The sequence below is a fragment of the Pelodiscus sinensis genome, chromosome 3 (genome assembly GCF_049634645.1).
Source record: "Pelodiscus sinensis isolate JC-2024 chromosome 3, ASM4963464v1, whole genome shotgun sequence".
NCBI lineage: Eukaryota > Metazoa > Chordata > Testudines > Trionychidae > Pelodiscus > Pelodiscus sinensis.
This window is the reverse complement of record NC_134713.1, coordinates 111,891,541-111,917,753: the sequence shown is the minus strand read 5'-3', so window position 1 is coordinate 111,917,753 and position 26,213 is coordinate 111,891,541. Positions and strand designations below refer to the sequence as shown.

The following is a 26,213-nucleotide window of genomic DNA, read 5'->3' as shown; positions in this document are numbered from 1 at the left end:
TATAAAAGCTAAAAATATGCATTATTTTACTTTGAAATTTAGATTAGTTGTGAATTCTTTATTTACTGAAGAGAGAGTCCCCTGTTCAAAATGCCTTTTATATTTCTAAAGTATTGTCCCTTTTTCTATTCTGTTAAAGAATATGAATAGCTTCTGATTTCATGGAAGATTAAGGCATTACATAGCTCCTTCTGAGGCACGAGTCAGGGCATTACAAATGGAGGTAAGATCAGATTTTTCTAGCTTCCGAGGGGCGGGGAAGTGAATGTAAGGCTCTGGAAGTAGTCACAGGGTGACCAAACTAAATGTAATCATGACTTTAGTATATAGCTTTAATTCAAGCAACCTGAATAAATTATCCTTTCATAAAGTAAGCTGAGTGTGGTATTTGTTTTCTTTTTTGTAAAACTATCAATGAGGGAGACTGGCAGGAATGGTTGTACACTAATATTTGAGTATGGAAAGTATTTGTTTATCAGTAAACTGCAGCAATGAACTGCTGCATCTCCCTTACTCTTAGGGGACATTTTTTAGAGAGCAAGGAGTCACAGTGGTAGGAATCCCACACTATACTGATTGTGTTTGACAGTAAGTGGCAAGACATTTGATTGTGGAATAATTAAAAGGTCTATTAGGATATGTCTGCACAGCAGGGCTTGACTCGAAATAAAATACACACACACGAAATAAATTGAGCTATGTCAATTGCGTAGCTTATTTTGAGTTTTGGTGCTGTCTATGCTGCACTTATTTCAAAACAGAGCACTCTTCCTCCGACTTTCCTTACTGCTCATAAAATGAGGGTTACAGGAGTCAGAGTAAGAAGTCCTCCAGCTTGATAGTATTTTGACATGTCAAAATAACTGCTAGCTGTGTAGACACAGACTACATTATTTCAAAATAATGCTAGTTATTTTGAAATAATGTTGCTGTGTAGACATAGCCTTAGTTTCTCAAGGGTGCTCAGAGCATTGAATGAATAATCTTACCACAAAAGAAAATAAAATCTAAGTAAAACATAAAGAATAATCTCTGAAAAAAAATATCAAACTGGGGCTGTATACAGATCTCATTAACACAAACTGTTTGGCAATTACAGTTCTCTCTCAAGATTCTAAAATTTACATTACATTTGTTATGAAGTTGCTCCAACTAAGACAAATTATTCCCCAAAGCTCTAGTATTTAGGTTCCTAAAATTCCTAAAATTGAAAGATGGGCTAACTCCCATTTTCTTTTTGATATCTCCATCCCAATCCGGTTTTCTATTTTCTTCCAAATCAATTCTATTCTCAAATAGTTTTCAAATTAACACTAATTTTATTTTAACAAGTTAGGTTTTCTGCCAGTCTCACTATAAGAATAATAGCATTAGTCTGGAAGTATTTGCTTAAATATGGTAAAAACCTGTAAATGGCAGGAAATCATATGCGTGATTTTTAGCGCTAAATACATGAGATCAGAGGTGAACTCCCCAATACTTTTTAATGTTATTCCTAGACACCTGCAAATCAGAACTTTTTAAAATATTCAATTGTTGACAGTTTAAAAAAAATAAAATTCTCCATCTCCAGGTGTAATTCTTCCTACTTACTGTAGCTCTGTCTACTCTCCTGCTCCTGTCATTGTCCAGAAATGGTTATAACATTTTGTAATTGATGTAGGGTCAGGAGATTTCATGTTGGACAGAATGGAATTCAGTTTGGCAGCTTTTAGGATAACTTTAAAGCAAGTCTGGCAGCAGGGCATTTGTAGTATGGTAGCACTAGAGTCCCCAACTTAGGCCTTGTCTACACAGAGATATGGTTGAATTTATTGAGACTGATTTTCTAACATTTAATTTTGTAAAATCAAAGGTGCATGTCCCCCACTCTGCATAATAATTTCACATAGTGTGTCTCCAGTAGGGTAACTACCATCGACTTTGAGAGCGATGCACTGTGTGTAGCTATCCTAGAGTTCCTGCTGCACCTTTGCATTTTGGGTTATGCTTCCACTGCCTGATGGGACCAAAACAGTGCAGCATGTGGTTCATGTCATCATCAGCCCATAGCGCAATCATCTTCATAGCACGCACACCTCCCCCCAGCCTGAAAATGATGGCAAACAATCTTTTCACGCCCTTTTGTCCCCTAGTTATGTGTGCAGACACCATAACAGAATAAGCATAGAACTAGTTCAACAGCAAAGGACTATAGCATCATATTAACGATCTTGTGCCTTCTGTTGCAGTATGTCCAAAGGGACCCAGAGCCTGCCGGAATGAGGAAATACCTTGGGAGGCCTTGAATATACTCTTCTGAGAAGCACTTGAGTTGAGCAATTGGCAAATGCTGCTGGCATTATATCCTATTGACACAGTAGAACGCCAGTTCTGGTGCCGTGAGACAAGCAGACTGGGGGGAATGGCACTGTTATGCAACTATGAAACCATCAGAAGTAGCTGCAAAACTTTCTCATGCTTAAGGCCACTTTCATGGAAGTTTGTGAATGCTTTCACCCCACTCTGAATTGCAGCAATATTGGAATGAGACCTGCTGTGACAATTGAGAAGTGCGTGGCCATAGCCCTGTGAAATCTTGCAACTTCAGATAGCTACCAGTCAGTTGGGAATCAATTTGGAGTGGGGAAATATACAGTGGGGGGTATTGTGATCCAAGTAGCCAAGCTAATTAATACCCTTCTGCTATGAAGGACAGTGACTCTGCGAAACATGCAGGACAGTGGATAGCTTTGCCATGATGGGGTTCCTTAATTGTGATGGGACAACAGATGGAACCCACATTCTACCCAACCGTCTTGCCAAAAGAGTACATAAACCTCAAGGACTCTTCTTGCTTGTGCTGCAGATGCTGATGGATCACAAGGACTGTTTCAACAATGTTTATGTGGGATGGGCAAGAAAGATCCATGACACATACATCTTTAAGAACTTCAGTCTCTTCACAAAACTGCAAGCTGGAACTGTCTTCCCAGACCAGAAAATTAGCATAGGTATTGAAATGCCAAAAGTGATCCTTGCTCCTGTGATTTATAAAGCCGTACACAGGTATCCTGAACCACAATAATTAACAGTTCTACTACAGGCTGAGCAGATGCAGAATAGGGATGTTAAATTTAGATTAACTGGCTAATCGAATAGTCGATGCAATATTAAATTAATTGATAAGGGTGCCTCTGCCTTTGAAGTGTAGCAACAGCCCTCCCCCCCTACAGTGTCACTGTCCTTTTTGGCATGGAGTTTGAAGCCCCTGCACATCTAGCACTCTTGATGTGAAACTCCCTCATATATTATAGACAATTAGCATATGAATCACTAGCTGGCATGGGCTTACTGTATACATCTTGAAGCCCAGAGACACCCAGCCCTTAGGCAAAATGACGCAGAGACTGCTATTAAACACAACTATAATAAAACTATACAGAATATTAATAGAGAAAGAAAACTTGCCACAGTATGGGTCATTCCATCAACCATCATAGGTTGTAAGAAGGAACTAAAAAGGTGCAGAGCTGGCAGTGCCCCTGATATTGGTGCATATGCACATGGCTCCACAGGACACTAGAGCCAGTCCTAAGGATATCACTGAGGGAAAAATCTCCTGCAACTGTGTATGGGGCATGCACACACGTAGCATGGAATGGACATGCTCTAGCACACTCAAAACACGGTCTCCTGCCACTGGTTATTTCATGCTCCCCCTTACCTCCTCGCAGCCAGTGGATCCTGAAGATATGCTAGAGGAACAACTTAGAAGCAGTCTTCTAGATAACTATGTACAAAAATACACACTAATATCACCTGGTGGAATCCTAATTCACCTCTTGTATATATGCATTATAATACAGTTTTCAATTATAGGGATGTGAAGGATTAACTGGTAAGCATCACCCAGTAAGATTACGGTTACCTGGTATCCTAGCAGAGGGCCGCTCCAGCCCGTGTGGCCCACTGCGCCACTCTGCAGCCTCCCTCCCATCCCTGTTTAACTGGTTAACCGGTTAACTGATTAAATGGGATTTTACATCCCTATTCAATTATATTATCACATACATGTTTTTCCGCCAAGTTACATGCAAGTGAAAATGGGGTCTTCTAACAGGATCTGTCCAGGAATCTCAATAAACTGTGCTACTCTGCTCTATATAGGCTTTTATTCAAAGCTCATCGCTATAATATTTAAGTGCCTTCTGGTAGTGCACTAAGCAACATGACTAACATTTGCCACACGATTGTTCTCTCATGCTCTCCTACAGGGGAAAAGCCTGTGCAGTAGTATCAGAGGCAGCAGTGCGCGGAGGGGTTGGGGGAGCAGGCAGGATGTTGAAGCAGCTTCTGTTGGTAGAGCTCAGGCTCCCTGTGAACAGTGGCTACTCTGTGGGATGCTGGACTGACAGCTTCTGAAAACAAAACTGTCATCTTTCTCATCCTAAAGAATAACAACCATATAGGCATCTGCATTGCTAGCTTGCCCATGCTGCCCAACTAACATGCCTCAATAATGACCTGAAAGGATCAACTCCAAAAACAAATTTCTATGCCCATTAAATATTTGACCTTTAAGTCCACATTAGAATTAAATATTTATGTTAAAGCTCGTATTGGAAGCCTATGACTATTCTAATTGTCAAATACCTGATCAGCAGATGTTGCTTGAATTAATCTAATATATAAAGGAGAATGTTTGTGCTCTAATAACAGACACTGTAAGACCTACCGCAACCAAACTTTCCACGGGATAACCTTTCCTCCAGGAGAAGGTTTTCAGGTACTGTGGGAAGGAAGAGATGAGAAACCAACGCCTCTCCCCGGTTAAACCTCATTCCACGAGGAGAAACAGATAATTTGAATTAGGGATTTACTTCGAACTCCCGTTTCACTGCCGCATGTAGATGCGGGCAGTTATTCTGGGCTAGTCAGTTTCCAAAATGGCGACCGCCCGGGAACAGGCTAATGAAGCACGGGATATTTAAATCTCACGCTTCATTTGCAATTTCGGTCGCCCTCATTGGCCTCCCTAGTTCGAACTAGGGGGCTAGTGTAGACGTACCCTATGTTTCATTAATCCCTCTTATGCACTCAATGCATAACTATTTTGAACTCATTTATATTTTAAAAAATTGCAGTCCACACTTACAAACAAAAGCATCCCCCCAGAATTTCCTTCATATGGGCCTGATTTTACAAAGGGAATTTACTAGAGCCTGTTGCAGGCTCTACTGCAGCTATCCTTGCTCCCAAGCTGCCCCCGCTATGGCTATACATTAGGAACTGGAAGTCTCCCTGGGTGCACTGGCTTCCTGCAGCCAGCCAAGCTTTTTAAAATACAGAGTCCCAGCAGGGGCACTCGGGAGTGGGGGTATTTTCCAGGACCTGACATGTGGGAAGACTGAGCCTTATAGCTACAAATTTATTTGCAAAGCCACAGTGGGTACGGGACCAGGGGGGAAGTGGCCAAGGGGGCTGTGGATAACTGTTAACTTTAACCAATAACTGGGCGCTTATTGGTTAACTGGTTACACTCTAACACCCCTGATTTAAATTAATTTTTAACTGTTAACAACTGATAAGCCCAAGCTTATCAGTTAACACTCATGGTTACAGGCAAGCCTTTCTCTTCCCCTACTGCCTCTATATCAGAGGCAGCGGGGGCAGGGGAGCAAGCTGTAGCTGGTGCTTGTGGCCAGCAGGCTTTTAAGAAGGCTCCCCGTGAGCCCCTGTTCCTGTGATACAGAGGCAGCAGTGTGGGAGAGCAGGTGGAAGCCACCCCCTCCATTGTGCATTGCTGCTACAGCAGCAGCACAGGGGGACGGGGCTCTGGCCACTGTGTGCAAACGTGTACCTGCTGAAAATTTTTGCAGGTACACATTTATCAAAAAACCCTACTTTTTAACATCCCTAATTTAAATAACTGCTTCTGTTTCCTCCTAATACGTGATTAAAGATATTAAAGTGACAATGTGATCAAAAATAAAATGTTAGAAAAGGGTGTCAAATATTTGTAGGAACAATGGAAATCAAATAAGTGTTTAAATCCCATTTTTCTCCCTGTATGGAGTACTCCCTTATGCGTCTAATATTCAGTGGTACATTTCACACTTCTGAACTGTTAACTGGAATTCCTACTGGCTAAAAATAAATCTTTGTATTTTAGATAACATGACAAAATCAGATGTTCTTTCCCCCTATTCCACAGGAGCAAAGACACTAATATTATATTGCAGGGGTTCCCAAACTTTTTGACACGGGGACCAGTAAATCCGTTCACGAACTTTTGGAGGACCAGTAATGTTCATTTGCATATTTGCATATTCATTAATCAAATGATGAATATTCAAATAAGTTGTTTCTGGTCCTCCCAAAACCTCCAGTGCCAGCTTTAGCAAAGCTTTTGATTACGGTCGCCCACAATATTCTTGCCAGCAAGTTAAGGAATATGGATTGGATAAATGGACCGTAAGACAGACAGAAAGCTGGTTAGACCAGGGTTTCCCAAACTTTTTACTTTAGTTGGAACCCTTTTTTTTCCAATACTGCTTTTTGCAGCCCAAAAATATAAACACATAAAAAACAAACTGAGAAAATACCAGACATATAATATGTCTGGTATTTTCTCAGTAGGTAAGTTGTATTATTATTAGATGTATCAGTTTGTAGTTTCGAACTGCCTGGCTGGTAAATGTGCTCAGGCTGCATGAGTGTGTCTACCAGCCAGACAGTTCGCAACTACTCGAGGGGGGGTTTGTATGAGGGGACAATAGAATCCCCAGGCTGGACTAACTCATGCGGGGGGTAAGGAGGGGAACAGGGGCAGCATCCCAAGATCTACATATGGCCAGGTCAGTCCCACTCCCCGCAGGCCGATTCATTCCTCCCCGCTGCGCCACTGGCCAGCCCCACTTCCCTCAACCCCCTCCCGGGCAGCCAGGTCCACTTCTCCTCCCAATCTCCAGTGGCCAGCCCCACTGCCTGTATCCAGCTCTCCTTCCAGAGGCCGCTTCTTCTCCCCGCCCCCATCTTCCCCGGCCAGCTCCCTGCCCCCAACAGCCCTGATTCCACCAGCCCTCCAATCTCCCCAGCCTGCCCCGATTCCCCTGTCCAGTGCTGCTTCCGGTGGCCAGCTCTCCCCTCCTCCTCACCCCAGAATCCCCTGGCACCTACACCTTCCCTTAGCCCTGCACTCTCCTGGTGCCTCCCCCTTCCCTTATTGCCCCTGCCCCCTTTGTCCTCTCTTTCCCTGATACCTACCCACTCAGCACTCTCTGTCCCATCCCCTCCTGCCCCTCTGTGCCCTCACACATCACTTGCTCCATCCCCACCTCTCTCATGCCCACCCCTTCTTTCAAGCCTTCTCCCAGCACCTCCTCCTCCAGCCCCCAATGCCCTTCCCCTCTCCTCTCCTCTCCCCTCCCAGCATAACCCTGTCCCCCCTCCCACTGACACCTCCCCTCCTGCCCTTTCCCTCATTGTCTGCACTTGGCCCCCTGGCATTTGTCTCTCTCTCCTGCACCCTGTCCCTTGGTGCCTTCCCCTCCCAAGCCCCTTCTCCTTTCACTCCTCCCCCTCCGCACAAGCCCGCCGCCGCCGCCGCCTCCTCCGCCTCCGCCCAAGCCCGTTCCCTACCTTCTGCCTTCCACATTGCGGGGCCGGAAGCCGCCCGAGCCAGCGTGGCCCTGCCACATGCCTCCGAAGACTTTTAAAATCTCGGGCCGTGACGTCACGTCAAGCCCTGGCGTGCTCCTCGCCCACGTGCAACACCGCACATGGGCAGCAGCAGGTGGTGAGGAGGAGCCGCGCACAGCGGGGACGCTCTGGGGGTAGGGTGGGAGGACACGCGAGGGGGCCCGCGCCAGGCAGAACCGGGGGAGAGACCCAGCTGGCACTTCCGGGTTCAGGGGCGCGGGGCACGAATCGGCCTGAGGCCGGCCCTGCTGGAAGTCACCAGCCATGCTGAAGCCCGGTATTTTTTTCCCGCGGCCCATCGTTTGGGAAACGCTGTTATATTGTATTGCATATTATATCAGTCTTAGTATTATTAACTGTGGAGATTACTAAACCACATCTTATTTAATAGCAAATGTTACCTGTGCTGACTTTAATGGTTAAGACTGGTATAACATACTGCATATAGCACTTATCCTTGAAGGTCCAGATTGGACCCTCCCTGGTCCCTCATGCTCGGGACCTGACTGATCCCAAATGAAGGATTGTGCTGGACCAGGGAAAGTCAATTCTGACCGCTCTTTTGATTAACTCTGGTGTCCACTTGGCCCTCTGCCGGGCTCCCCTCCTCTTTCTCTGCGCCCCCAGCAAGATTGTGTTGCTAGGTCTGGTCCTGGCTGGCCAACTGTTGGCCTTGGCCACCAGGCTCCGCATTGCCAGCTCCCTATTCGGGGCCCCACAGCCTGCCCCGACACTGGGCTCTCGGCTCCTTTCCCAGCTGGGACTCTGGTCCCGCACCATCCGCCGGACCACAGAGATTCATCCTGTGCCAACAGGTATTTTAGAGTAGACATTTAGGATACACAAATGGATGAAATTATTTCACCCACCCAGCTGAAATGTAGTAGCTGCTTGTAGAGATAACTTTTAAAGAATTAAAAATAGTCTAGGATCATTTATTTTTACGGCTTATGGCTAAGTAAGGAAAAGGCGCCAATCAGGAAATAAAATAAGGCCATAAGAAGAAGAATTATTATTTATTTGTAGTGTGGGCAGGATGGATGGTTCAGAAAGTAACTGATAAAATAAAATGCTGTAGTAAAAAGACAAATGGTCTTAAAAAGAAAGGAGGACAGCTCTTTCCACTGTTCTGCTAGCAAGCAAGCTGGGTGAAGAGACAGGGAGGAAGGACCTTGGAAAGAAAGGAGGTTGTAAATCTTATCTGGATTAAAACTGAAAACAAGGGTGAAGTTTTTAGCTGGAGTTGGTAATTGGCAATGACATCACTTGTTTATTAAAGGATATAAAAAAGTACATTCTTAAAAGATTCATTGCTAATACCTGTCTGACCACACGGGAGCCAAACAATCTAGTTCTAAACATCCCTGAATTTAGCTGTTTTATATGCATTTGATCAATATACTTAAAATGTTTTGTTATTGTTGGATATAATACATTGCTAATTTTTAGAGCAATTGTATAAATACCATTTGGCCTTTGAATGTAATAAAGAAATTAATAGTTAAATTAATGTAACTGAATTACCCTGAGTAAATTAGAATTCAACACTGCATTAATAATGCATAGGCACGTAAAAGATGCCATGGTGTACTGAAGGGTTAATCCTTGATAATTCTTCCATCACACTGAAGGTAGAATAAAAATAATGCCTCTGCCTGCGGAGGAATTGACTTCCTTAAATTCTGATTAAAGCATCCACGTGAGACACCTCTTCCCACCAGAATTTATTTAAAAAAATCAACCTCTCAACTAGGGATGTTAGATATCGGGTAATAGAATAGTCAAGTAACCACATAAAATATTATCTGTTACTCAACTATTCTATAGTACCTGGGGACGGGGCCAACAGCCAGTGCAATCCGGCCCCACTCCCAGGGAGGGCCCCGCCACCCTGCGCTGCAGCCTCTGACTCAGAGGCAGCAGGTGGGGTGGCAGCAGCCCCTGTCCATGAGGTTCCAAGCTCCCCACAGACAGAGGCTGCTGTGAGGAGGGGAGAAGCTGCCACGAAGCAGCCTCTGTCCATGGTGGCCTGGGCTGGCTGTGAACAGAGGCTGATTCAGGAGCAGCCCTTGTCCACAGGGGGTTCCAGTTCCTGCAGATAGAGGCTGCTCTAGCAGGAAGCTTTGAATCCTGGTGGAGAGGGGCTGCTGCAGTGAAGCAGCCTCTGCCTTCAGCAGGCCCAGGCTCACCATGGATAGAGGCTGCTCCATGGCATGCAGAACAGCCTTTGTCCATGGCGAGCCTGGCCCCGCCTCCAGCAGAGGCTGTTTCATGGTAGCTTCCCCGGCCTCCTCCCCCCTGCGCTGCTGCATTTGATAGAGGCAGCAGCAGCGATGGGAGAAACAGGTGACACCATGGAGCTGGTGTGGGGGGGGGAACTGGCTTTTAAGGCCCCCCCTCCCCACAGCTTCTGCTGCTGCCTGGGTTTATCAGTTAATTGTATACTGGACTACTCATTTACCTCCCTATTCTGAACAACCCTTTCTGTATTTAGACTATGCCAGATTGCAACAAGTGTTCGTTTTCCTGGAGGGTGATATCCATTTCCTGACCCTCCCACCAATGTCTTTATCTTCTTCATCACCAGCCCAAGTTGAAAAATAGTCACTATCAATGAGCTCTGTGTATCTTTGAGGCACTAAGTGTATTTAATGTAAGTTTTCTTTTTGGAGGACTTTGCTTGATTATGAGAGTGGTTTATACATGTAAATCAATTAGTACATTTGTTCCCCTCATTCCTGAAAGTATGTACCCTAGAGGTTATCATGGGCTAAAGGGAAATTTGTTTTGGTCTAGCCCCTTTTTCAAAATATATGTCACGCTTGTACACTCATCAGCTTTTGGATCGTTCCTTGGGTGCATTATAAGATACTAGCAGATGAGGCTTGTCATTGACCAGGCAAAGTCATTTTGCATAGATTACACTTACAGGAAAGTTCAAGAAATTAAATATATGAAACAGAATTGTTTATTAATATGCTTGCAAAAGGGAAGTAAAAGAACAGTTTTAAATTGGTAGGATTTCAACTTTCAAACATTATTCATTTTGACCATATATAGCAAATTTGAATCAGAAACTTACAAAGCTTCCATTATTTTTTCTGTAACTAATTTGAATTGTTGGAATTTGTAACAGTAAAAAAATTTCTTTGCATTAAAATGACAGTTGAATATGTGACAATTTTAATTTTTATAGTATTTTTTAATTTACTCTAATCATAATAGTCGTGACTTTTTTCCAATGAAAAATAAAAATAATTATTTAAGCCAATGTTCCTCAAAGCAGTCTGCAGACCCACTCTGAGAAAGCTGCCACTGGGCTGCTCCAGTTTAGTAACCTATCGGCTCTGCAGCCACGGAGGCTCGCGGCTCCCACTGGCCACGGTTTGACACATGCAGCCAAAGGGAGCCGCAGGAAGCAGCAGGACCATTTTTCCGGAAAAACTTCACTTACGTCCACACTGCAATCGCATTCTTTCAAAAAAATTGGTAAACATCTTTCTATGAAGAAGCAGCTTTGATCTCTACTTATCCATTTTAGTGGTAGTCTAGATGGCTTCTATCATGAAAAGTATCACCTTGTTGGTGGTAATAGAGATGTAGCCGTGTTAGTCTGGTCTTGCTGAAACAAAAGACAGGACTATGCAGCACTTAAGTGCTGCATAGTCCTTTCCTTGTTGAAGAGACTGAATCATTCTGACATAGGGTCTGAATAGTTAATGGGAGAGTCCATACCTGATTTTTTTTCTGACAAGTTTGCTCTTTCCTTGCTAGAGAAATTTACACCTGCAGTTTTCTGAATCACTTTTATGGTTTCAAGGAATAAATGAAACTTCTTACAGCCTAAATAAATTAGGAAATCTAGGGATTTTTTTGCTTTTGTTTTTTGCATAACTTTTATTACAGTTTATCTTAAGTCCCAGATAATAAAATCTGTAGAAATATTGGTGGTTCTAAACTATCTGTAGTATTCAAAAGGTCTTCCATAGTCTAATAACCGATTAGGATCAATATATTTTTCTAAATTTTGAAAGTTAAGGGCCTCTGACGCTATACTCAAACATTAACTACTACAATTGCTCATAATTGTAAACTTTGCCCAATAGTAAACTTGAAGGAATGGATGCTCAAAGTTGTCAGCATGACTAGAACACATGGGAATTGCTATACTGGGTCAGATATGAGGCCATCTAGTCCAGGATTGCAGTGCTGGTCACTGTCAGAAACAGATGCTTCAGAGGAAAGAGTAAGAATCCTGCAGTAAGCAGATGTGGGATAAACTGCCTCCCACATCAGGTCCCATCCTAATCTCTAGTAATTTTAGAGATTGTCTTGAGCCCAGAAGCACGAGGTTTAATATCCCTTGCAAAAAAAAATAAAATGGCTATAATTCAGGGTGTTTTTCTTGTATCAGTAATGGGTTTTTGCCTCTTCAAAACCAAAGAATTACAATGACTATGATCTTTTGAAGTTTTGAAGTTTCTAGCTAGTGAAATAGTGTTCTTGGTTTACTAGTTAAAATTTTGAGGTTTTCATTCTTCATATAAATACTTCATTATTAAGCATACTTGGCTTTTTTTCTGCTTATAATCTTCTTGAATTGTGTTGAGGTAGTTTTTTAAATTAATTTTAGCTGTACTGAAAGGGAGGAAAGAAGTTGAGTTTTTAATTGGGCACTTGATGTAATGGAATGTAAGTACTTATCTGACCTGAAAACAATGTCGTGTCTCTAATAGTTAAGGCCTCTAATTTGGGTCCTGTATTTATAAAGTAAAATAAAAATTAGCAAAATGTTAAACTAATGTTTACATGGAAACTTCCTCGGAAAAAACAAGTCCGGGGTATTAGAGCATAAGCTTTGATAAACTGCAACTCACTTCCTTAAAACTGAAGAAAGAAAGATGGAAGGGAGAGAAGGATACAGAGATGGGAATAATTAACCATAACAAAAGTTGCTAAATACTTTGTGTAATTGCATCCTACCCACACCCTCCCTTTTTCAAGTTTCAGTGCAAAAGTAAAAAATTCAAAACAAGATATCTTCTAATGATGTGAAGCTCAGTAGATTCAGCACACTTTTTTCGTTTTGGCTTCAAAGTAAATATGCAGCTTTTTAGACCAAGCCTTTTTTCAAGGCAAAGTAGTAGGAGGGAAGCTAAAACTGGGCTTTAAATTAAGCTGGTTGATTTTTTTTAACAGTGTACAGGTACTGCCTCTCTGTGATTTAGCTTTTGGTATATGGCCCGATTCTAAAAAGTTTTGAACAATCTGAAACTTCCATTGGTTTGGGTGCTAGGTATGTCTCAATCTGCCCCATAGCTTTGAAAACTGTGGAATTTTTACAACACTTACTGCATTATTTTCTGAAGCTTCAATTATTAGATTTGTCTGTTGTAAAATAACTGTGATTCGGCTTCCATGTCCCTGCTCCTTTTCATTTTTTATTAGTGACTGTAATGACGACGGACATTATTGAGTCACAATAGCTAATGAGATCTTACATAATGAATTGAACTAATGAGCTCTCGGCTGCTTTTATTATTTTACTTTCCCCAATTTAAATCTCATATTGCAGTAAGTTCTGTTAGTATATTTACTGTGTTCCTTTTTTTTTTCTTAATAAAAAAAATTGCTATAAAGTACAACTCTAATGTACCATTGAGAGTTAGAACTCAGAGAAGTTTGGCCATAGAAAAGTTTCCACAACAAGCTGCAACTTGTAAATTGTGTGGTTTAAATTCTTAAGTAAAACATGGAGTATATTTTGTAATGAATGTAAATCATAGTAGATGAGCTAATTCTTTTAACCATTCAAGAATGAGAAACCACATCTATTTGGTGCTACTTTACTATTTTATCAAGTTAGTTGAAAAATGGTTTACTGCTGTTTACACATTAATCATTGGTAGCCCTCTTGATCAACAGTACAGTCTGCTTTCTTCAAGCAAACAAAATGATTCAGTTTAAAAATTGTTAGTAGCAGAGCCATGTTGATCAAGGGGTGTGAATTTTTTTAAATTACATAGCTATTCCAGCACAAGCCTTACAGTAGATTAAGTTGGACTAGCAAAGTATTTACTAATATGGAACTATAAATTAGTCTAAATATCCTAATGTGAAATTATTTCATACATTTAAAAGCACTTTAAGAAAAAAGAGAATTAGAATGGCGGTGACTTCAGCATAAGTGTAGTATCACTACTGCAGCTGTGTAATAAACCAGAGGTAGTGTATTAGCTTCAGAAACCAACACAAAGCTAACAGAACGATTGTGAAATTGCACTCCAATGATGGAGAATAACTTATGGCAGCCTTTATTATTGGTTTGAACTTTCCCCAAGGCTAAACAAACTTTGGATGCTGAACCAGTCAGAGTAAACTTTTTATCATTATTTGTCAAGACCAGAACATAAAATATCCATTGTATGAAAGCGTATTATGTGAAAGGTTGGAACACACTGTGTAAAGTATGTATCCATTCCCAATTGGCTTCAGTGAATTCTAACATTTTCCCCGCAAAATCAATGGAAGCTATTGTCTGCATTCAACTGAGATTTCTTATAAAATGTATTCCAGTTCTAGTGTCATACTAGGTACGTATAATAGCAGGAGAAGGTTTATTTGGCCATTTTTAGCTGAAGAATTAACCCTACTTATTTTAAAACCCTTGAGTGCTACATATTACTTGATTGCAAGTGATTATTCTAGAATAAAGTCACTCTTACTCTAGGTTAGTTTCCACATGCAGAGTTATTCTGCTACAGATATGTATGTGGATTACCCCTGCAACTAGAGTAGACCTTCAATTTTTATTTTTTAGCTTTTCCTTTCTCTGCTACTTCCCTTCTTAGTAGTGCCAGAGCTGGATTATCTGTTAAGCACAATGCCTAGAGCCTATGAAAAAGTTTATGCCCTACAAAAAATGTAGAGCCTGCAAAAAATTTATAATTGACTTGAAAGTAAGATGCTAAATCGGGGTGGGCAAAAGCCTCTCAGCGGGCCGCATCCGGCACACAAGGCAATTACAAGCCCCAACCTCTAACTACAGGCCACACTGAAGGGGAAAGGAGCTCAGCCCCATCCCTCCACCTCCCACACTGCCGCTGGAGAGGAGGCAGCGCTGTGGCTGAGGCTCCTGAACAGGACTAGCGCTTCCGCGGCCACACAGTCTGGGGCGAGCCCTGGAGGCTGGACGCACTGCTGCCACGGCACCTCCGGGACCGGCCCCAGGCAGCCTGGCTACAGTAGTGGCGCCTGGGGGGCCCCGGCGCCTGTGGGGGCGGCCTCTGGGACCTGCCCCAAGCCGTGTAGCCACAGCAGTATCACCTCTGGGTCCGGCCCTGGACCACAGCACCTCTGGGGCAGGGCAGCCTGTGGCCACTGGCCCCAGAGGCCAGCCCCAGGCCATGGCAGAAACGCCTCCAGCCTCCCAGGCGCCCTGTGGCCAGGGTGACTTGCGATTGGCTATGGCAGTGGAATCTCTGGTGTCTAGAGCAGCCTGTAGCTATGGTGCATCAGGACCAGCCCTGGATCGCGTGACCATGGCAGCAGTATCTCCGGCCTCCGGGACTGTGTGGCTGTGGCAACAGGGCCTCCCTCCGGGGTGACCGGAACCTCATGGCTGCAGCTGTTGCTGCAAGGGAGCACGAAGTTAGGTAAGGTTCCCCCTCATGTCCAGAGCCCCCCACCCCACCCTAATCCCGTCACTTCCCTCCGCCACCAAGACCCAGCACCCTGAGCTTGCTCTGAAACCCTTCCTTGTTCTTGCATCCTGTCTCCTGGCCATGCACTGCACCCTCCATTGTTCCTGCTCCCTCCACCTGGCAAGACACCCTATTCCCAGCCTGCTTCTGCACCCCAGCTCCCTCCCAGATACTGCATCCCATCCCTATCCTACTTGCTGGCAGCCTTGACTCTCGCACTGTACCCCTAATATTTGTTCGTACCCCAGAGCCTAAGGTGGTCCATAAAATCCACTAACTCCAGAACCCCAGAAAAATAAATCTGATCTATGGGAAGCCCTGAAACTCAAATTTCCCCACTTCCCTTACCCTCACCCCATGAGGTTGTGGCATTAGAGGAGTGAGGTGTCTTCGGGCCACATCAGTGAGCGTTGTGAGGTTTTGGAGGAGCTTTTTTGCTTCTCACTTGTGTGGTCCCCAAATGATTTTTTTTGTGGGTCAGTGACCCCAGACCCAAAAAGCCCCTACCCTTCCCATATATAAAACATCAAAATCTTGTGTTGGACATAATATTTTATTTTATTTAAAATGAAGTTTGATAAGCTAACATGAGAAAGTTAAATCAATCTGTTTCATAATTTAAATTAAACTGTTCTTACTAGCTGCAGGTGGTTCAGAAAATAAGGTCACCATACCCAGCAGGGTAGTTCTCAACCCCACCCCTTCCGACCAAGGCCCCTACTCTTCCGGGTCGGCCCACGGTCACTTCTGAAATATGTGAGGTGGCCTCCCTTCCAAAATTATTGCCCACCCCTGTATTAGGCATATAGGCGAGAGGGCATTTCTCGCTTATATACAATATAATTTAAAGGCCTATGATTATGAGAGCCTAGAGCCCACAAAGACCTTAATTCAGCCCCTGAATAGGGCTGTGGTCTCTAGGCTGTTTTGGAACTGTTTGGAAGTGTTTAAGTCTTTTAAAGCATTTCACCAGCAGTCATGTAACCATATATTCTTGCTTTGTGGTATTTTTCTACTTCTATCATGTACATTTTTTTACTTCAGCCAAAAAAATGGGGGAGGAAGAGGAAGGAGAAATTTAGATAGTATTTGTTGCCAGCAACCTGAGTGTAGCTGTCAGTACATCTACACTATGCAAAAGACCCCAAAACCCATGGCAGCAAGTCTCAGAGCCCAGATCAGGGGACTTAGACTATGAAGTTAAGAATAGCAGTGTAGATGTTTTCCCTGTGGACTGGAGCCAGTGCTATGAGCCCCATCTTCTCACTGGGTCTCAGAGCCTGGGCTCTAGCCTGAGCAGAAATGTGTAGGCTAGTGAGGGCAACTTAGGCTAGTGAATGGGCCACAAGAGTGGCCTTCCATCTCAATGGGCCACAAGATTGTCATAACCAAGATGGTCTCATGGGGTGGGCAGTTTTGCTAACTGCACTTGCATACTACAATTTAGTATGAACCATAGTTTGAACCGTAACAGCATTTTGATTGGATGTAGAGGGTGGACATATTGCACACAACACTGTGAGAACGAAGTGCACACCTCATTTCACATGCCCTTGCTTTAAGTGTGTGTCACTTCAGTAATACAGTGAGGAAAAAAATTAAACAGATGAAAACTAGCAGAATCTGGCAACAGTACATGGGCAATGGTAAGCACAGCATCTCAGGCCACACAGAATGCCAATGGGCTACAGGTAACCCACCACTGGTCTGGGCTAGGGATTTTAAAGTGTGCACAGCCAACCATTTAACTAATAATCAGATGCTTATCAGTTAATCATGTCAGTTACACTCAGCCTCCCATGGTGGTGGGCTTTACTGTGGTAGGGCAGTGAAGCCTCCTCCCCAGGAGCTAGGCGGTCAAGAGCTGCTGGGAAGGAGGCTTTGCTGTGGGTTCACTTTATGCTGCAGAGCTCGCAGCACATGTAACCGCTGAGATTTTCAGCAATTACATGGTTACCCTTGTACATGATTTTTAACGCCCCTAATCTGGGCTATTCCTTTTAGCCTCATAGTTCAAGCCCAAATCTGTAGAATTGAGCTGTGAGACTCTCTGCCACTGGGTGTCTCACTGCATTGTAGACATATCCTTAGACTAGAAACTTTAATGTACTGCGTATATGGGAGAGTTAGCCTTTTACAATTATTGTATAACTTGGACACTTCCAAGTATGTGGAGCATAAGGAATTGCCTGCAGAGCTAGAGAAAAGGGAAAGAATTATGCATTGCATGGTCCTGCACTCTGGATGAGACAAATCACTTTCAGGATAATAACTTGGGGTTGATCCCTTTTTACAAGGCAAACTCCAAAGGTTCTCTATGCCTCCAGACAGTTCTGGTGACTGTTTTTTGCACTCATCTTCTAAATAAAATCAAAGAATTATTTGTCTTGAACACAAAGGCCCCTTGTTCCTCTTGAGGTCAAACTGTATTTTGGTTTTTTTAAAAAAATAGGGATTGAGGTTTCAGTATCAAGGAAAGTGTCTGATTCTCCCTCCCATTCCTATAAAAAAAAAATCGAAGTTTGTGTGAGTTAAGGTGGGGCATAATAGAGTCTACCATTTCCTTTGCTTCTGATTCTTGGTTGAGGTTTCAGGGTCGGGCAGTTGGCTGTGAACTGGAAAAAAGTCTGACCTTAAAATAGCAACTGATGTACTTTGATCCTTGACTGCAAAACTGTTATGGGCTAGCTTCCAGCTTAATTGAAAAGTAAATACACCCTCCCAAATGCACACTTTTCTATTAGTATTCCACAGAAAACTTTGATTAATAGTTAAAGTTGATGAGTGGTAGTCCAAAGGTGTAAAACAGTCATCTGAAAATAACCTTATTTTTCCTATGAATAGACTTAGACATGTTTTTCTACAGAGACATTTTTAAAAAAAAAAAGTTGTAATCTCTAATTTTTCTTGATTTGTGTCAAGAAAATAATGCTTATTATTTAAGAAAAGGGAACATGAGTTCCTATGTTAAGTCTTGTGTATAGTAAACTAGCTGGACTTACCCAGCGTTGCCCGGGAAAGTAGCGGAACAAAATTTAGAAAAAAACAGAAGCTGGTCCTGACAGCCTCCAGCCACACCGCAGCTGCCAGTGCATGACATCTGGCCATTATGGCAGACCACCATGCTTTTCTACTGCTGCATAAAGCAAAATCTCTGACTCAAAAAGGAGGCATTGCAATGTTGCGAATCAGAGCTATTTGACTTGGCAAACTTAGATACAAAAGTCACAGTAGAAACTGTCTGTTTTCTTCCCATGTCACGAGTCTTGGAGCCATTAAAAGCACAGTGGAAGGGAGAGCCCCCAAATCACAATGGCTTGTTTCCCCACCATTGCTGGAAGCATATGAAGGCCCCTCTTTGATAGGAAGCAAAACATTGCACTTTCAGATGGTATTTTTGCTAATTATCCTTGTAGAAGCTAATGTTTTTTTGGTAGGGGATAGGCATGCTGGGTCTGCAAATTCTCATTCAAGAATGGAGAATAGGGATGCCTCAATCTGAATAGGGATGCCACCTACTGAATCTGAGAGATTTCAAGGTGACACCTCAAACTCTTCTCCCATCTTTTTTGATGAAATTATGAGTCAGCTACCTGAGCCTGCTGGCACCTCTATAGTCCCTCCTCCAGCACCACCCTCTTGACCAGCTGCTCCTCCCATGGACTGCATCTTTCACCCTCCCCCCCCCCCCACCCCAGGATCATCCAGTATCAAACCAAGGACCAGTGCCCAGATTTGAGGGAATCTTCCCCCCCCCCCCGCCGCCTTAGATTAATTTCTCACCTACCCAGCATCATCCAGTGCTGCCCCTCGGGCCAGTGCCCCTCAAAGGAGATCTCCTCCTCCCCCTCCCACGGGCTTCATTTCTCACTCACTCCCTGCAGGATTGTCCAGCCCCACTTCCTACATCCCCCCCAATCCTGCCCTCCTCTCCCCACGGTCCTGTCCCCCCCCGACCAGTCCTACCCCATTCAATCCCTTCCCCCTGCTGTCCCTGGTCTCACCTCAGGGTCCCTGATGCACCTCCTTCTGGACATTTTTTCTAAGTGGCAGCTGAGCGGTAACAGCAGCCCTGCAGCCTCCACCTAGAGCGAGCCCCGGCAGCAACCCGCCTGCCCATTGGTTGACCGCCAGGCTCCGGGCCAATTGCAGTATTGAAGAGGAGCCTCCATATGCTTCCAGGAATGGCGGGGAAGCTGCTTCTCCCCACACTGCCAAGCTCCATGCAGCCCCAAGGAGAGGCGTTGGTCTCTCATCTCTTCCCTCCCTCAGTACCTTAAAACCTTCTCCTGGAGGAAAGGTTATCCCATGGAAAGTTTGGTTCCAGTAGGTCTTATAGCGTCCAAATTATTAGAGCACAAACATACGAACATTCTCCTTTATATATTAGATTAGTGATTTGGAGCTTACATTATTACTATCTAAATTAACTAAAATGTTACGAGTTTTTCAGGGCACCTCTGACAAATTCCACTTTTTTTAAATCAAAACACTAGAAGTGTTCTGAAATACTAATAAAAAAAGACATTGGCACAGATTTGTAAAGGAAGTTAGACATTGCTTTGCTCAAGGATTCGAAGCCTACATGACAAACTTAAGTTTTATTTACAAATGCAATTTAAGAGGCTAAGAGATAAAGTGGGTGAGATAACACCTTTGATTCTCACCAACTGAAGAGGGTCCAGAGACACAATTTCAACCTACACAGAGCTTTTCTTCATGTCTTCTTAAGAGCCTAAGTCATTTCCAAAAATGAAAAACTTAGGCTCTGCAATGATGAATGAAGCAACACACACACAAAAACTGGACTAAAGCACCTGCCTGCATCCACTAGCTTAATCTTGTTTAATATTCTGTTTTATATATAGCTAGTACGCTAACTTATCTAATCAAACAGGCATGAACACACATTTTTGTGCATGGACTGCCAGGGAAGTAAAAATGTAAACAAGATACTTGTCTTTAAAAAAGGCTAAAGTTATCAAATAATCTGATATCAATTCACTGATTGCTATGATCTCACACAAAACAATCCAGCTCCCTAAATAGAATAAAACATAATTTTGTCCCGAAACTAAAGCAATGTTTAATTACGCAAGTGAAATCACTTAGCTTGCTAACATGAGTGTTTATTCATCAAAGTTTTGTCATAGGGAGTGAAAAGAATACCACTTCAGTATGTTTATTACTACTTTCACCTTACAATCTTAAATTCTAGACAAAAAAAGCGTAAGTCAGAAATAGTTATCCTAGTCACGAGCAATGCTCAAAGAGAGAAGGCACAGATCGAGTCACCAACAGCTACTATACCAATAGACGGGGTTTGTCAACACACACGAGCTGCATCCGTTTAACTAAAAAATTTTTATATCGAACTAAACCAGTGCAATCCATGTGAAGTGTGCAGTGACTTGGAACCAAATCCTGTCAATTTGCACTGCAGACTCAGCTTAATCCATGGATTAAGCCAAAGGTCTGATTACCACAGTATGGCGGTGGGACCCACGAGAGCCCAGGTTTACATTCAGTGTGGATACTTGAGTGGATACTTGAGTATGTGCTTAGAAAAGTCCACAGACCCAGATTCACAATGCAGCATGGACACACTCAGTGAGGCTCTGCAGAGACTAAAGAATCTGTGCATATGGGGCTGCCTGCAGAATCTGGACCTAACTCGGTACATCTAGACTGCCCTTCCCTACTCTCCCCACCCCCCACATAAAAAAGCCCCCCATACACTACAATAGCAAGTCTCAGAACTTGGGTCAACTGCCAAACTCACAGGGCTAAAACATCAGCATAGACATTCTTGCTCAGGCTGGAGCCTGGGCTCTGGGACTCTCCACCTTCACTGGATTTCAACCAGGCATGCCTATTCTTAGCCCTCAGTTGATGTCACCACAGTTGATCCAGGCTCCAAGACTCACTGCTGAGGTTTTTTTTTCCTTTCAGTCCAGATGTACCACTCACACCTTCAACAATGTCAGTTACAAATTAATTGTACTGAAGAGAGACATTCTTTGTACCTGCTTAAAACTGTAAGAGAAAACATATGCAATAACTGTCATTCGTGGACAGATTTACCATCATTGACTATGTTAGCTTAACTAGTCACAGAGATTCAACAAGTTTTACAATATCTACAGTAAGATTTACAGTAAATAGCTCCCTCTGGAAAGTAATACCTTTAATGTATTCCAGATTTATTTAAAAATCAACTAAAGCTTTCAGAGAGTTAGATATAAACCCCTTCTGATTATCTGCTGAATGTATCTTCCTAAATGCTACCATTAAATTAGGATTTCTGCATTTAGCTGGTCCAATTCTGAGACTATTAATGCTACTAAAGTTAATCAATATGCACTGTATCCTGGACCATTTTACAAGCTTTAGAAAATGATATATAGCAATAACAGCAAAGTTTACATATAAAAATGGTTCTTATGGAATTAAGAAGGCCAGAAGCCTGTGTCCATTTGTGAAAAAGATTTCTTGTAACCACAGATGAAAATTTCATCTACACTATATTTGAACTAATACTGGTTTGAAACCAATACAAACAAGCAACACAACCTTTTAGTGTGAATGTAGTTATACCAGCACAATGTAGCTTATTCCCAGAAATGTAAGAAAATAAGTTATGCAGATATAACTGTGTTCATTTTAAGGGAATTGTAGTGATTTAATTAGTCCAGTAAATAGAGAGTCATCTCTGACACAATAAAATTGGTATAAAAACTGTGTTTAGATCAGACCCCAGTGTCCAATTATCCACTGTCCTGCATCTTGCACAGTTTATTTCACCACCACAAAACAGGAGAAATTGTAGAACCTTCTGATTTGACAATACTTTGCACTCACTTTGCCCTGCATATAGCATAGTCATTTACATCATTGCAAAGGAGAATTAGACTCTAAAAATTGATGTAAAGACAGTTTACAAAAATCTCAGTAAAACAAAATATTGTGAATCACAGATGGAGCTCCCTCAGACACAGATTTAGAACAAGAAAATGTACACAGGTAAATGCTGATAGAATGATAAATTATATTTGGAGTCTCCACTGAAACATGCACATTCTTCAAGCATGAACACCCTGTATGGACCTTTTATGCACAGACGACCAATAGTCTAACAGTTACTACAGCTAACTGCCTAAGAGTTAAAAAAGTAACTTTAAGTAGACAGGTCAAATGAAGGATACCTTTCTGTGCTCAACTCTGACAAAGTAGATGGCAATTTTGTTTGTCAGTTCTGTTCTTGAGAAATTGATAGACAAGCATCTACATTAGCTCCTGCACATCCTAACGCCTACTGTTAGGCATTCTTATTACTATATATCTAAATGACAGAATAATTACACTTTGAAAGCAACGACAATCCATCATTGATTATCTAACTCCAGTTACCAAGAACATTCTGATACCGCACTTAATTTTCTCTGTTATACATCTGAATTCATTTTACTGTCCTCTATGACACTTCTATGAATTCAGCCTCATTGTATCTAGTTTTCTTGCAGAAGATTTAATATATGTACTAAGAGGGTAGTTAAAGAATGAAGGCTTTAACATTACTTACTCAAATGCAAAGAAGAGTCCACTGGTCACCAAGATGAGAACTAGAGTCAGGTAAAAGACTCCAGTCTGCCGGGCCATCATGATCCTTCCGTTGCAAAAGAATTTGTTTCTTCCAGGGAAAATCTCCCATTTTCTCTTGGGAGCTGCTTTCTTTTTCTTATGGGGAGACTCCATGGGAGATGAGGAGCTATGTGTGCTGATCTGACTGTACTCACAGTCTTTCATGGGCCCACTACCACCTCCAGGAGTCATCAAGGGAGTGTAATGAGGGAAACCCCACAAAACAAAGATTCTTCCGACCAAGATAATCCTCCCCACTAGCCCCAATTTAAAAAATAAAGGGCAAGTTTGTTACCAGAATGGTGGTAAAATGTATTAGCCAAGCCCCGATTAACCCTTGAAAAACTAAAGCTGTCATACTAGAAATGCTTGGGAGGTATTCCTTTGCTCTCCACCAAAATTATACACTAATTTAAAAGAGTCTTTTATGGTTATAAGAGCAATTTATCACAAAACAGGAACAAAAATTACAAAATAGACTGGTTGACCACAAAACTTAAAAAGCGTTAGTCTGTAATGGAGTCTTGTTCTTTCCTCAAAAGAACACGCCCCCCAGATCATACTGGAGATCAAAATTTTGGGTAAAAAGAGGTTCTGCAGTTGAATCTCTCCCATTCACAAGGTTTTATTAATACTCCCCATGCAGCAAGTTTCATCACAAAAGAAAAATGCATATTCCTAAGAGAAAATCCTTCTCTCCCTGTCCAGAAGGCACCACACCAGGCAAGCACACACCAATCTAGCTGCAACTCCAGTTCTTAAGAAACACCCCGTATAGGGATTTCTTCCTCCTGGTTCAATGCAAAGTGGCGACAGTTTTTTCTTATTTGTCTGAGGCGGTGAATAGTTATGGTTGATCTGAGAAGATAAATATTTATTATAGTCTATTTTCTCCCTCTATCAAATTAAAAATTGTTTCAGTAGAGAGAAAGCAGAATCAGTGCCTGTCCTTGACAGCCATGGACACTGTTGGAGCCAATCCTCATTCTTTTCGTACACACACAAGAGGAGAAATTTCTCCTCCTCACCCCGTCTTCTGGGCAGTGTCAGGGTCTGGAAGTGTGTGGGTGGCTGTTATCAAACCCAAGTCCTCTAGACAACAGGTCTCCGTCGCTTCCTCGTGCCCGTTGCTCCGGATCAATCCCGCGTGGCAGCCGGTTTCCTGCTCCCTCCTCGGCCCCGAAAAAAGGATTCACGGCGTGTAGGTGGATGTGTCTCTCCGCCGAGGGCGCTTCCTCCCCATCGTCTCCTCCACACGACGCCCCTCCCTGCTCGCCACCTTCCCCCTCCGCCTAGGAAGTGGCAGCGGCTCCGTCAGACGCTGCGGGGGCCCGGGCTGCTTCTCGCAGGGCAGCGGGACTGGCGGGTCCCACCCCGCATCCTGCCACCTCCGCGCCGAGGGGCGGGCCCGGGTTCACACCCACATCGCCCAGGAGCCAACGGCGCCCGGCAGCTGCCGCGGTGGCTGAGCCCAGGTGAGCGGAGCCCTGCGCACGGCACTGCGCAGCGCGGGGGGCCCCTCCCTCTCCCCCGGCTCTGCCCTTAGCCCGGCTTGGCCCCGGCAGCCAGACCCGGCGGCGGCAGCAGCCCCCTCGTCATCTTCGGCCGGGGCACAACGGCCACGGGTGCCGGGGGGCACCCCCCCCCAGCCGCTCACGCCGCCTGCAGCGGAGGGAAGGAGCCCGGCCCGGCCCTGCTGCCCCGCCGCTCGCTCGCTCGCTTCCCCGCCCGGCAGCCCCCGGCTGGGTCCCTGCGCTCCCGCCGCCTGCTCCGTCCGCAGCCCCCGGCGCGATCCCAGACCCCGGTGCCCAGCAGCGTCTCCAGGCGGCAGCCCCGCCCCTCTCCCGGCTGCCAGCCGCAGGGGCCAATCAGAGGCGACAGCGAAAAGGACCCGCCGCCAATGCGCGGCCGGCTCCGAAGGGAAAGGCTCCGGCCCTCTGGGAGCTGTAGTCCCGCCCCCCATCCCTCCGCGCCGCCCGACACCGGGGAAGGAAGCGGAGGGAACACGGGGAGGAGGGAGGCAAAAAGGACTACAACTCCCAGCATGCCGTGCGGCTGCCCTGTGCCGCTTCTGAGAAGCCAGCCGGGGGGGGGGTAATCCTCGTTCTCCATCCGCCCCTCTCTCCATGCGCGCGGCCCGCCTGGTGCAGCAGGACGGGAACTGGTGCCCCGCGCTGCTTGCAGCTCGCCCCTTCCGCCGAGTGTCTGGGCAGCACCCTCTGACCCCCCCCCCCCCCCGCTGCCGCCTCGCACGTGGGGCAGCGCTGTGAGGCCGTTTCGGCACGTGGCCCCGCTGGGGGGGTTGCGAGGGGAGCGTGGCCCGGGTGTGAGCGGGGCGAGGGGCTGCGCGCCGAGCCCAGCGCTGCCGGGTGCACTGGCGGGGGCTGAGCGAGAACGTCCCTGCCCAGCTCCGTTTCCATCCGGGTTGCAGGGCGGGGCCTGGCTCCCAGACCCGAGCATGGGGCAGCCTCCGGCGGCGACTGACGCGGGGGGTCTAGAGGGCGTCGCTGCCTGCGCGGAGAGGACACCGGGGCTGGAGGCGTCCGTTGTGCGGGCGGGGCGTCCCCCTGCTGCAGCCCCGGACAAGCTCTTCTTCATCAAAGGTGCTAATAAGTCCTTGCGGGGGAGAGGGGTCGCTGCTCTTCTAAGTGTCCCCCTAACCGCAGAGAGAGCCTCTTGTCCGCGGGGCAGACAAGCTAAGCCCCAGGACGGGCGGGGGGACTGGCGGGGGTGCCGCTGGCTGTGGCAGGAAGGGCCCAAAAGTGTAATTCCCCCCCGCAGCTGAAGTGAGTGCCCTACTCCTCGCCCTTTGTGCCTGTCTATATAGGAGTGGCTGCAGGAGAGGCTATTGCTGCTCTAGCACGTTCTGTTGCTCTGCCAGACCTTGGTACTGGCAACTTTTGCCCATCACCCCGACTTCTGAAGGGTAATTTCCCCTTCGCTGCTGTCACCGCAGTCCCACATTCTCGTCCTGTAGGAAATTAGGAGATCATCCCTTCGGGTAGCACCTGATTCTGTTGCAGCTTGTTCAGAGGGGGAAAAGAGGGTAGGAGCAGGTTTGGAAATGCCTCGGAAGCTACTACACTTTTCACAAAGATATCTCTCTGTATCTAACGCCTCAGGCCTCACTCTCAGAGGAAACCTGCACAACCGCTTCAAAAGATGAGATTAGGAGCTTAAATTCAT

At 44.7% G+C, this 26,213-nt stretch overlaps 2 protein-coding genes across 9 annotated transcripts in view; one reads left to right on the top strand and one right to left on the bottom strand.

Annotated features, from left to right (window-relative positions):
- The window catches only part of ZDHHC14 (zDHHC palmitoyltransferase 14), a 145,648-nt gene extending 121,276 nt beyond the window's left edge, over positions 1–24,372 (bottom strand). For all 4 annotated transcript variants that reach the window (XM_006114986.4, XM_006114988.4, XM_006114987.4 and 1 more), the window contains exon 1: positions 22,969–24,372. In XM_006114986.4, the coding sequence (XP_006115048.1) occupies positions 22,969–23,219 (251 nt within the window). In that variant the 5' untranslated portion in view covers positions 23,220–24,372. The remainder of the gene's footprint in view (positions 1–22,968) is intronic.
- TMEM242 (transmembrane protein 242) overlaps positions 24,372–26,213 on the top strand; it is a 48,742-nt gene continuing 46,900 nt past the window's right edge. For 3 of the 5 annotated variants that reach the window (XM_006115033.3, XM_075924518.1, XM_075924519.1), the window contains exon 1: positions 25,337–25,630. In XM_006115033.3, the coding sequence (XP_006115095.3) occupies positions 25,486–25,630 (145 nt within the window). In that variant the 5' untranslated portion in view covers positions 25,337–25,485. Of the gene's footprint in view, positions 24,503–25,336; positions 25,631–26,213 lie in introns of those variants that run through there. The other 2 variants (XM_075924517.1, XM_075924520.1) reach the window with 2 other exon arrangements.